The following is a 12,268-nucleotide window of genomic DNA, read 5'->3' on the forward strand; positions in this document are numbered from 1 at the left end:
TGGCCGCTGCCGGCCTCCTCCCAGTCCTGGACCTCGACCGGTCCAGCCCTGGATCAAGCACCGTATTGAAGTCTCCCCCCATTACCAACTTTCCCGCCTCCAGGTCCGGGATACGCCCCAACACACGCCTCAAAGTTTGCATCATCCCAGTTCGGGACGTATACGTTCACCAGAACCACCGCCTCCCCTTGCAATCTGCCACTCACCATCACATATCTACCCCCACGATCCGCCACTATGGTCTTTGCCTCAAACAGTACCCGTTTCCCCACTAGGATAGCCACCCCCTGATTCTTCGCATCCAAACCCGAATGAAACACCTGCCCCACCCATCCTTTACGTAGTCTGACCTGGTCTATCAGTTTCAAGTGCGACTCCTGCAACATAACCACATCTGCCTTTAATTTCTTTAGGTGTGCGAGTACCCGTGCCCTTTTAATCGGCCCGTTCAGCCCTCTCACGTTCCACGTGATCAGCCGGGTTGGGGGGCTCTTTATCCCACCCCTTGTCGACTAGCCATCCCCTTTTTTAACCCAGCTCCTCACCCGGTTCCCACGTACCCGTATATCCCACCGATGGTGCCCCCCCCCCCCCCCCCCTCCCCGTCTCAACCACCCCGTCCCATAACAGCTCCCCCTTCTCCTTAGCAGCAGCAAACCAGTTAACTCCCCCCCCCCCCGCTAGATCCCCCTCTAGCGTAGTTGCACTCCCCATGTTGCTCCCAGAAGTCAGCGAACTCTGGCTGACCTCGGCTTCCCTCTTTTCCCTCGGCCCCTCACTGTGCGAGGCCCCCTCCTTCCTGCATCCCTGTTCCCGCCACAATTATCATAACGCGGGAGCAAAGCCCACGTTTACCACTCAGCCACGCCCCTAATGGCGCATTTCCCTTCTCCTTCCCCTTTCCTTCCCACCGGCGCACACAGTTCCTCATGCTCCCCCCTCCCCCCCAACGAGGGGAAGAGAGAAAAGTTACAGGGTCGAAGGATTAACAAATTGAAAAAATCACCCCCCCCCCCCTTCCCCTTCCTCATCCCACATAATCACCCCACCACTTTATCCCAGAAGCTCTTTCTCTCGCCAGACTATTCCAGCTCCTCGTTTCTCGTCCACAATGAATGTGCACGCCTCTTCTGCCGTCTCAAAGTAGTGGTGCTTCCCTTGGTGTGTGACCCACAGTCTCGCCGGTTGCAACATTCCAAATTGAACCTTCTTTTTGTGAAGCACCGCCTTAGCCCGATTGAAACTTGCCCTCCTTCTCGCCACCGCCGCACTCCAATCCTGGTATACGTGGATCACCGCGTTCTCCCACCTACAGCTCCGAGTTTTCTTCGCCCATCTGAGGACCGTCTCTCTGTCGTTGTAGCGGAGAAACCTCACCACTATTGCTCGAGGTATTTCTCCAGCCTTTGGTCTTCGCGCCAGAACTCGATAAGCACCCTCCACCTCCAAGGGGCACGTCGGGGCCTCCGGAATCCTATTAGCGAGTGAAGCATCGTGCTTACATATGCCCCGACGTCCGCCCCCTCTGCGCCTTCGGGAAGACCCAGGACTCTTAAATTCTTCCTCCTCGAATTATTCTCCAGTGCTTCCAACCTCTCCAGGCTCCTTTTGCGCGTCTCTGTCTTCACCACCAGGCCCTGTATTTCATCTTCGTTTTCAGCAGTCTTTGCCTTCCGAAGCTCCAGCTCCTGGGTCCTCTGCTCCTCCTTTAGCCCTTCAATCGCCTGTAATATCGGGGCCAACAGCTCCTTCTTCAGCTCTTCCACACAGCGCCGCAGGAACTCTTGTTGCTCTGGGCCCCATAACAAACGGCCTCCTTCCGACGCCATCTTGCTTCGAGCTTTCCTTCCTTGCCGCTGCTCCAGAGGATCTTCTGCAATCCGGCCGCTATCCTCTCCTTTTTCCATATGTATCCGGGGGGATTCCCTTCTAGTTTACCGCACAGTAATTCTGGCCGTTTAAATTGCCGTTGGGGCTCCTATCAAGAGCCCAAAAGTCCGTTCCAACGGGAGGTGCTGAAACGTGCGACTCAGCTGGTCATTGCCGCACCCGGAAGTCTCCCCATCGTCATTGACCTCCAGGTATCTTTCGATACATTCCCTCACCCTTCCGCATACCCCCTCGTCCGCCAGTAGTCCCATGTCTAATCGCCAGAGTGGGCGCTGGTCCCTTTCCTCTCCTAGTTCCAGCTCCACCCAATGCGGGGCATGATCTGAAACGGCTATGGCCGAGTACTCCATTCCTGCCACTTTCGGGATCAGTGCCCTTCCCAAAACAAAAAAGTCTATCCGGGAATATACCTTGTGGACGTGGGAGAAAAAGGAAAACTCTTTACCCATCGGTCTGGCGAATCTCCACGGATCTACTCCCCCCATTTGCTCCATGAACCCCTTAAGCACCTTGGCCGCTGCCGGCCTTCTCCCGGTCCTGGATCTGGACCGGTCCAGCCCTGGGTCAAGCACTGTGTTAAAGCCCCCCCCCCCATTAACAAGTTTCCAACCTCCAGGTCCGGGATACGTCCCAGCATTCATGAATCCCGCGTCATCCCAGTTCGGGGCATATACGTTCACCAGCACAACCGCCTCATCCTGCAATCTGCCACTCACCATCACATACCTGCCCCCACTATCCACCACTATGGTCTTAGCCTCGAACGATACAAGTTTCCCCACCAGTATTGCCACCCCTCTGTTTTTCACGTCCAACCCTGAGTGGAATACCTGTCCCACCCATCCTTTCCTTATTCTAACCTGATCCGCCAACTTCAGGTGCGTCTCCTGGAGCATAACTACGTCCGCCTTCAGTTTCTTTAAGTGCGCAAACACCCTTGCCCTCTTAATCGGCCCATTTAAACCTCTCACATTCCACGTGATCAGCCGGGTTGGGGGGCCATTTACCCCCCCTCCCCCTCGTCGACTAGCCATCCCCTTTTTAAAACCATCTCCTCACCCTGGTCTCACACACCCGTCTGTCCCCCAGACGGCGCCCTCCCGTCCCGACCACCTAGTCTCGTATCAGCTCCCCCTTACTCTCAGCAGCAGCAACCCAGTTAATCCCCCCCCCCAGATCCCCCTCTAGCTTGATTACTCCCCCCATATTGCTTCCGGACGTCAGCTAACTCTGGCTGACCTCGGCTTCCCCCGTTCATCCTTTTGATCTCCCTGCGTGTGAGGCTCACTTCCTTCCTGCGCCCTTTTTCCCACCATAGTTTCCATAACGCGGGAAAATACCCGCGCCTTCCTCTCGGCCCCGCCCCTAATGGCGCAGTTCCCTCATTCCCCTTCCCTGTCCCCTTTTCCACCGGCGCCCACATTTCTTCATGTCCCCCACATCGGGGGGAGAAAAATTCCCCGTCCAACATTATTATACATTAGCCCTCCCCTCTCCCCACTTTACATTTCTGTGCCACCACCTCGCTACCCCTCTCCGGGCAATCTCTCAAGTCTAGTCCAATTTCTCTTCCTGAATAAATGTCCATGCCTCCTCCGCCGTCTCGAAGTAGTGGTGTTTGCCCTGATGTATGACCCACAATCTCGCCGGCTGCAGCATCCCAAATTTGACTTTCTTCCTCTGGAGCACCGCCTTGGCCCGGTTGAAACTCGCCCTCCTTCTCGCCACCTCCGCACTCCAGTCTTGATACATGCGTATCACCACGTTCTCCCACTTGCTACTCCGTGTCTTCTTAGCCCAGCTCAGGACCATCTCCCTGTCGCAACGGAACTTCACCACTATTGCTCTTGGTGTTTCCCCTGCCTTTGGTATTCTCACGAGGACCAGGTACGCTCCCTCCACTTCCAGGGGGCCCGTTGGGGCCTCAGGTCCCATTAGAGTATGGAGCATCGTACCCACATACGCCCCAGCATCAGCTCCCTCTGTTCCTTCGGGGAGACCTAAAATCCGTAGGTTCTTCCTCCTCGAGCTGTTCTCCAGGGCTTCCAGCCTTTCTATGCACCTCTTGTGTAGTGCCTCGTGCGTCTCCGTTTTTACCACCAGGCCCTGTATCTCGTCTTCGTTTTCGGCTGCCTTTGCCTTCACTCCACAGAGCTCCGTCGCCTGGACCTTTTGTGTTTCCTTTAGTCCCTCGATTGCCAGTAACATCGGCTCCAGCACCTCTTTCTTGAGCTCCTCCACACATCGTCGGGGGAACTCCTGCTGTTCCGGGCCCCATACCATCTGGGCTCCCTACGACCGCCATCTTGCTTCTCCCTTCTCTTCTCTGCCGCTGCTCCAAAGGATCCTCCGCAATTTGGCCACTACTGTCGCTCCTTTCCATCCACACCCGGGGGGACTCCTTCCTTTGTCACCTCACACTGGGTTTAGCCGCAAAAAATTTCCGTTGGGGCTCCCGATAAGAGCCCAAAAGTCCGTTGAAACGGGAGGTGCCGAAACGTGCGGCTTAGCTGGTCATCGCCGCAACCGGAAGTCGGCCATGCTAAATTGCCCTTTAATTGGGGGGAAAAAATTAGATACTCTCCATTTATTTTTTAAAAGTGGTTGCTGTAAAATGGAATGCACTAAATTGGCAAACTCAGAGATTTATGTTAATTTTTGTTGAGGTGTTAGGAGAGAGCAATAAGCCCTCTCATCACCCCACCCCACCGTTTCCTGTGGCATCACAGAGTGGGACGTGACCATTTGTTTCCACATTTGGATGATAATTTGTTTGCTTGAGTATTGGAATAGAAGCTCACGCCAAGTCATATATTCAAATACTGAACAGATTTAAAGTTATTCCCCATGCTATGTCCTCAAGTTGAAGGTTGTAAGCAGAACCATTGGGGGACAGGATTCAGTGAAATAGTACTGTCTCATTATCATGGCGCAGATTTTCTGATTCCAAAACCTGAGCGCTGAGGGTCACAATGGCATCGGAGGTTCTGGTGAGCGAGTTACCTTTGAAAGCAGAATTTTCAGTAACTCCAAAATGGCTTTGTGCAAACCCTTGCTAAATGGTCCACTCAGAATACAACACCACATGAACTTTATTTTTGTAAACACTGATTTACGTTGAGCTGACTCTAGCAGGTATGACCCTGCTCAGGAGTGCAGCTCTAAGTAAATCAGGTGGTGTCACTCACAACACACACTGTTGACCCCATCCCTGCAAACCTGGCAATGATCATTCCCCCCACCCCATCCATCCCTCCCCCCGCAACTGCGCGCAGACCCCGCCCTGCCGGTGCTTGCAGCTCCCTGCCCCAACAAGGCTCACCCAAACCACTGACAAGGCCCAATGGCCATCCCTCAACAACATTCACCCCGCCCACATCCCAGCTCCTCATGTGGAATCTCTGGCTCCTTAGTCCGGCCGATGTTGGACCGGAGTTAAATTGCTATGGGGTAGGATTGTACCTGGCCTCAAGGAGAAGTCAATTCAAAACCCCTGAAATTCAATGAGCTGAGGAAAGGTTTCAAGAGGCCTGACTTCAGTTCATGATGAAGTGGTTTCGCTACAGTTGCGCTTCACAGCAGGGTCTCCAGACTCACCTCATTGTGGATTTGGACCTGGGACAGGACAGTTCAAAAACTCCAGAGTAAAACGGTGCAGGCACAGTTTCGAAAGGGGTCAGCGGTGTGCTCCTACTGGGAAAATCTTGGTCAATATCAACTTTAATTGTTTGTATCGCATCTTTAGCTTAGCCAGTTAGCTTTGGATGATCTTCCAGAAACTTACTATTTGCAGGGGTTCAGCCGAGTGAGGATCATTTTACACTGAATACACTGTGATTTCTCGACCATTCATACCCTCATTCTATCTAGTCCTTGCTACATCACTGCTAGTCACATTTCAGTCTTGGTCCAGTATGTAAAGAAGTTGCAACAGATATTTGGTGCCGGATTGTGTGAAGACCTATAAAAGAACTCACAGGAAGATTCAGCCCTCAAAATGAAAACAGCTTTGCAATCCAGAGAGATGGGGGAAGCACCCGGGAAAGTGGATTCAGCCAAAAGATCAGCCTTAATTGTACTGAATGCCGGAGCAGGCTCAAGGAGCCAGATGGTCTACTCCCGCTCTTATTTCTTATGTAATGTTCAAACAACCATATTACTGACGGCTTACACACAAGGCAATGCTCACACGCATACTGCACTTACTGTGTGGCTTTTATAATATCCCAGTTGCTGTAATCTTCCATGAAAGCAAGATCACTGTGATGTTCAACGGGGCTTGTGGCTTGATCGGAATTGTTGTACTGCTCCTCTCTGCTGTTGCCTTGAGATTCTTGTTTATGTGGTTCATGGTGCTCATGAGGGCAGTTGAGTTGACACTACAGATGAAACATATTAGGAGTAATGAGACAGTGAAGTGACAGGGGAATTGGTCTCCTCTTTTCTGTCATGAACTGTATCCAACTGAAGACAGTTAACCGGTCCAATAAGTGAACAGTTTGTCTCGTACTGCTGCCTCTCCCACCTCCTTATAAGAACATAAATTAACTCTTTCGCCTATCTTGCCCCTCCCATCCCAGCTGCGCATATAAAAAGTCAGAACTGAACTCAAAAAGAGGTACAAATCTACCACATTATGAATACACATCATTGCGATAAACAAATGAGCTCTAATTTAGTACTGATGGAAAGTGAACAAATTTAAATGAAAGAGTAGCTTGAAACTTTGCCTGCATTTGTCCAATTGAAATGCTTCATGGTGGACGTAAACACAAGAATTCAGTCAGCAAACCAATGGATTTCTAAATTCTGCAGATTCAAATAATACAGAAAATATTTTGTAGCACCTGCAGTATTTTGCAAATCTACATTTAACCTCTCCTCATATCCCTGGTGAATACAAAATATTCAGGTTTTGTTTACCAGTCTCAGGTGCAACACCCTCTCCAAACTCAAGATTTTGCTCAAAAAAGGACAAAAATAGGAAGGCACGGTGGCGAGCACTGCTGCCTCAAGGACCTGGGTTTGATCCTGGCCCCGGGTCACTGTCCGTGTGGAGTTCGGACATTCTCCCCGTGTCTGCGTGGGTCTCACCTCCACAATCCAAAGATGTGCAGGGTAGGCGGATTGGCCACGCTAAATTGCCCCTTAATTGGAAAAAAAGAATTTATTTTTAAAAAAGGGCAAAAATATTTCAGCATCAACTGAAATGCCAGTGACAAAAACTGTAATTAACCTAAGTCATTTTCTATCAGTGGCAGCAAACCAGTTATACACATGCTTAACTGGGTAATCACAATCCAAAACGTGTTCTTCAACTTGTTACTCAAGTGTGCATATAACAGCTCATAATGATATCCTGAATTCCTTTGTATCAACCTAACTCCACCTCAGCATTAGTAACAAGAGCAGAAATCAAACATACATCCAATTGCTCCACGACACAGCACACTCGAGCAGAATAGCTGTATCTTATACTAAATGCTTTCATATGAAGTGCAATAGGGAACAGGCTGCATGACATTCAGAATGCTCCTGAAACAACCTGAACTAGATAAATAAGTCAAGTACTTCCACTCGAGCTTTCTGTTTAAGTTGGCACCCTGTTAAGTTCTCAGTTCCCAGACAGATCCAAAGCAAGTCGGCTGCTCTTTGAGCTTCCCACCCAAAGATGAGAGAAAGTCACATTTCTTCCCAGCCTCTCCACCCAGACACAGGGGATTAGGTCCTCTACCCCAGCAACAAATACAAAGCGATGGGGTGCAATTGTGAGGTCATGCATTTGGTCGGAAAAATGGAAAAGCAACTTCTTATCTCAATGGGGAGAGACTTCGGGGTGCTCCGATGCAGAGGGACCTGGGTGTCCTCGCGCATGAGTCACAGAAAATGAGCATGCAGGTGCAGCAGATAATAAGGAAAGCAAATGGAATGTTAGCATTTATAGCAAAAGGAATTGAGTATAAAGGTAAGGAAGTGTTGTTGCAACTACACAAGGTATTAGTAAGACCGCACATGGAGTATTGTGCACAGTTTTGGTCCCCTTATTTGAGGAAAGATGTAGTGGCATTGGAGGCAGTTCGGAGAAACAAAGAACAAAGAAATGTACAGCACAGGAACAGGCCCTTCGGCCCTCCAAGCCCGCGCCGACCATACTGCCCGACTAAACTACAATCTTCTACACTTCCTGGGTCCGTATCCTTCTATTCCCATCCTATTCATATATTTGTCAAGATGCCCCTTAAATGTCCCTATCGTCCCTGCTTCCACTACCTCCTCCGGTAGCGAGTTCCAGGCACCCACTACCCTCTGCGTAAAAAACTTGCCTCGTACAACTACTCTAAACCTTGCCCCTCTCACCTTAAACCTATGCCCCCTAGTAATTGACCCCTCTACCCTGGGGAAAAGCCTCTGACTATCCACTCTGTCTATGCCCCTCATAATTTTGTAGACCTCTATCAGGTCGCCCCTCAACCTCCTTCGTTCCAGAGAGAACAAACCGAGTTTATTCAATCGCTCCTCATAGCTTATGCCCTCCATACCAGGCAACATTCTGGTAAATCTCTTCTGCACCCTCTCTAAAGCCTCCACATCCTTCTGGTAGTGTGGCGACCAGAATTGAACACTATACTCCAAGTGTGGCCTAACTAAGGTTCTATACAGCTGCAACATGACTTGCCAATTCTTATACTCAATGCCCCGTCCAATGAAGGCAAGCATGCCGTATGCCTTCTTGACTACCTTCTCCACCTGTGTTGCCCCTTTCAATGACCTGTGGACCTGTACTCCTAGATCTCTTTGACTTTCAATACTCTTGAGGGTTCTACCATTCACTGTATATTCCCTACCTGCATTAGCCCTTCCAAAATGCATTACCTCACATTTGTCCGGATTAAACTCCATCTGCCATCTCTCCGCCCAAGTCTCCAGACAATCTAAATCCTGCTGTATCCTCAGACAGTCCTCATCGCTATCCGCAATTCCACCAACCTTTGTGTCGTCTGCAAACTTACTAATCAGACCAGTTACATTTTCCTCCAAATCATTTATATATACTACAAACAGCAAAGGTCCCAGCACTGATCCCTGTGGAACACCACTGGTCACAGCCCTCCAATTAGAAAAGCATCCCTCCATTGCTACCCTCTGCCTTCTATGGCCTAGCCAGTTCTGAATCCACCTTGCCAGCTCACCCCTGATCCCGTGTGACTTCACCTTTTGTACTAGTCTACCATGAGGGACCTTGTCAAAGGCCTTACTGAAGTCCATGTAGACAACATCCACTGCCCTACCTGCATCAATCATCTTAGTGACCTCCTCGAAAAACTCTATCAAGTTAGTGAGACACGACCTCCCCTTCACAAAACCGTGCTGCCTCTCACTAATACGTCCATTTGCTTCCAAATGGGAGTAGATCCTGTCTCGAAGAATTCTCTCCAGTAATTTCCCTACCACTGAAGTAAGGCTCACCGGCCTTACAAGGGTTGTAAATCTGTGGAATTCACTACCCAGAATGCAGTGGATTCCGGGAGGACAGTGAGTACATTTGAGGAGTTGGACAGATTTTTAATTGGTAATGGGTTGACGGGTTATGGAGAACGGACAGGACGGTGGAGTCGAGGGCAGGATGGGATCAGCCATGATCACATTGAAGTTGTTTAGGCTTGGGAGGCTAAATGGCCGACGTCCCCTCCTAGGTCATGTGTTCTAGGGAGGAGATGCTCTGGCTGATTTCACAATCCAGCTCTTGGTCTGTAACATTGTAGGTAGCAATGATTTGGAGATGTCAGCGTTGGAATGGGGTGGGCACCGCAAGAAGTCTTACAACACCATGTTTAGCACAGTGGGCTAAACAGCTGGCTTGTAATGCAGAATAAGGCCAGCAGCGTGGGTTCAATTCCTGTACCGGCCTCCCCGACCAGGCGCCGGAATGTGCCGACTAGGGGCTTTTCACAGTAACTTCATTGAAGCCTACTTGTGACAATAAGTGATTATCATTGAAGTCCAACAGGTTTATTTGGAATCACTAGCTTTCAGAGCGCAGCTCCTTCATCAGGTGCACTCACCTGATGAAGGAGCTGCGCTCCGAAAGCTAGTGATTCCAAATAAACCTGTTGGACTTTAACCTGGTGTTGCAAGACTTCTTATTGCAGGTAGCAGATGAGGAATGTATCAGCCATGATCGAATGGAAGAGCAGACCCAATGGGCTGAATGACCTAATTCTGCTCTGATCTTTTGTGAATTTATGAATCAGGATGGGGATGAAGTGCTGAGGGCCTCAGACACCACCAACTCTCCCATATACAAGGTGCACTGACTCCCATCTTTCCCAGCCTCCAGGGTCCTTCTTATCACCCCAGGAAATTGGAGTTTAGGACACAACCAGATCGGTCCACAACCAGATTGGTCATCATCTTACAGAATGGTGGAGCAGTCACACGGAGCTGAATGGCCAACTCCTGCTCCTAAATCCCACATCCCTCTCCCTCAGTCCTTTTGCTTCACAAGCCCCCTCCTGTCATCCCCATTCCTCGCCCCTGCTGCACCCACACCCACACCTCTGCCAGCAATCATCCACAGCTCAGTCCCCCTCTGCCTACAATCCCCATGAAGATCATCCTGACTTACCACAATCCTCTCCCCTCCAAATCCTCCACCAGCAATCCCCTCCCCATCAAATCCTCATCCCGAAATCCCCTCCCCTCCAAATCCTCATCCCGCAATCCCCTCCCCTCGAAATCCTCCTCCATCAATCCCCTCCCCTCCAAATCCTCATCCCGCAATCCCTTCCCCTCCAAATCCTCATCACGCAATCCCCTCCCCTCCAAATCCTCCTCCATCAATCCCCTCCCCTCCAAATCCTCCTCCCGCAATCCCCTCTCCTCCAAATACTCATCCCGCAATCTCCTCCCCTCCAAATCCTCATCCCGCAATCCCCTCCCCTCCAAATCCTCCTCCAGCAATCCCCTCCCCTCCAAATCCTCCTCCAGCAATCCCCTCCCCTCCAAATCCTCCTCCCCACAATCCCCTCACCTCCAAATCCTCCTCCATCAATCCCCTCCCTTTCAAATCCTCATCCCGCAATCCCCTCCCCTCCAAACCCTTCTCCATCAATCCCCTCCACTCCAAATCCTCGTCCATCAATCCCCTCCCCTCCAAATCCTCATCACGCAATCCCCTCCCCTCCAAACCCTCCTCCATCAATCCCCTCCCCTCCAAATCCTCCTCCATCAATCCCCTCCCCTCCAAATCCTCCTCCATCAATCCCCTCCCCTCCAAATCCTCCTCCATCAATCCCCTCCCCTCCAAATCCTCATCACGCAATCCCCTCCCCTCCAAATCCTCCTCCATCAATCCCCTCCCCTCCAAATCCTCCTCCATCAATCCCCTCCCCTCCAAATCCTCATCCCGCAATCTCCTCCCCTCCAAATCCTCCTCCATCAATCCCCTCCCCTCCAAATCCTCCTCCATCAATCCCCTCCCCTCCAAATCCTCCTCCATCAATCCCCTCCCCTCCAAATCCTCATCCCGCAATCTCCTCCCCTCCAAATCCTCCTCCCGCAATCCCCTCCCCTCCAAATCCTCCTCCATCAATCCCCTCCCCTCCAAATCCTCCTCCATCAATCCCCTCCCCTCCAAATCCTCATCCCGCAATCCCTTCCCCTCCAAATCCTCATCCCGCAATCTCCTCCCCTCCAAATCCTCCTCCATCAATCCCCTCCCCTCCAAATCCTCCTCCCGCAATCCCCTCCCCTCCAAATCCTCATCCCGAAATCCCCTCCCCTCCAAATCCTCTCCCCTCCAAATCCTCATCCCGCAATCTCCTCCCCTCCAAATCCTCCTCCCGCAATCCCCTCCCCTCCAAATCCTCCTCCCGCAATCTCCTCCCCTCCAAATCCTCATCCCGCAATCTCCTCCCCTCCAAATCCTCATCCCGCAATCTCCTCCCCTCCAAATCCTCCTCCCGCAATCCCCTCTCTCCTCCGGCTCCTCTCTGTGACAGTCTCTCACAGTGTTTACCTCAGGGCCGCTGTCGGGCCACTCCATCCTCCTCCGCCGCCGCCGCCTACCTCGCGCCCCGCGCGCTCTGTTTGCCGGCTGCCATCGCCCCCACGGCGCCGCGAGACCCGCGTCGGCAAGCCCTCCGCTGCGTCATCGCGCTCCCGGACCATCAGCACGTACCACAGACCCGCGCTAAACGTCAGAACGTATCACGCACCCGCGCCCTGACGTCAGCACGTACCGCAGAACCGGCGTCAGAACGTATCACGCACCCGAGCTTTGACGTCAGTACGTACCGACGTCCGCGCAATGCCGCACGGACGCAGCAGTGCTGTGGGCTGTCTGGCGCCCCGCTACCATTGGGGAGCGGAGTTATCC

General features: G+C 51.6%; 1 protein-coding gene across 1 annotated transcript in view; it reads right to left on the minus strand.

Annotated features, from left to right (window-relative positions):
* zdhhc13 (zDHHC palmitoyltransferase 13) overlaps positions 1-12,068 on the minus strand; it is a 65,989-nt gene extending 53,921 nt beyond the window's left edge. Inside the window, exons 1-2 of the mRNA XM_072466718.1 lie at positions 11,909-12,068; positions 6,097-6,269 (exon numbers count right to left, since the gene is read on the minus strand). Of these exons, the coding sequence (XP_072322819.1) occupies positions 6,097-6,269; positions 11,909-11,935 (200 nt within the window). The 5' untranslated portion in view covers positions 11,936-12,068. The remainder of the gene's footprint in view (positions 1-6,096; positions 6,270-11,908) is intronic.
* Positions 12,069-12,268: the final 200 nt, after the last annotated feature.

Source organism: Scyliorhinus torazame, chromosome 10, assembly GCF_047496885.1.
Source record: "Scyliorhinus torazame isolate Kashiwa2021f chromosome 10, sScyTor2.1, whole genome shotgun sequence".
Lineage (NCBI taxonomy): Eukaryota > Metazoa > Chordata > Chondrichthyes > Carcharhiniformes > Scyliorhinidae > Scyliorhinus > Scyliorhinus torazame.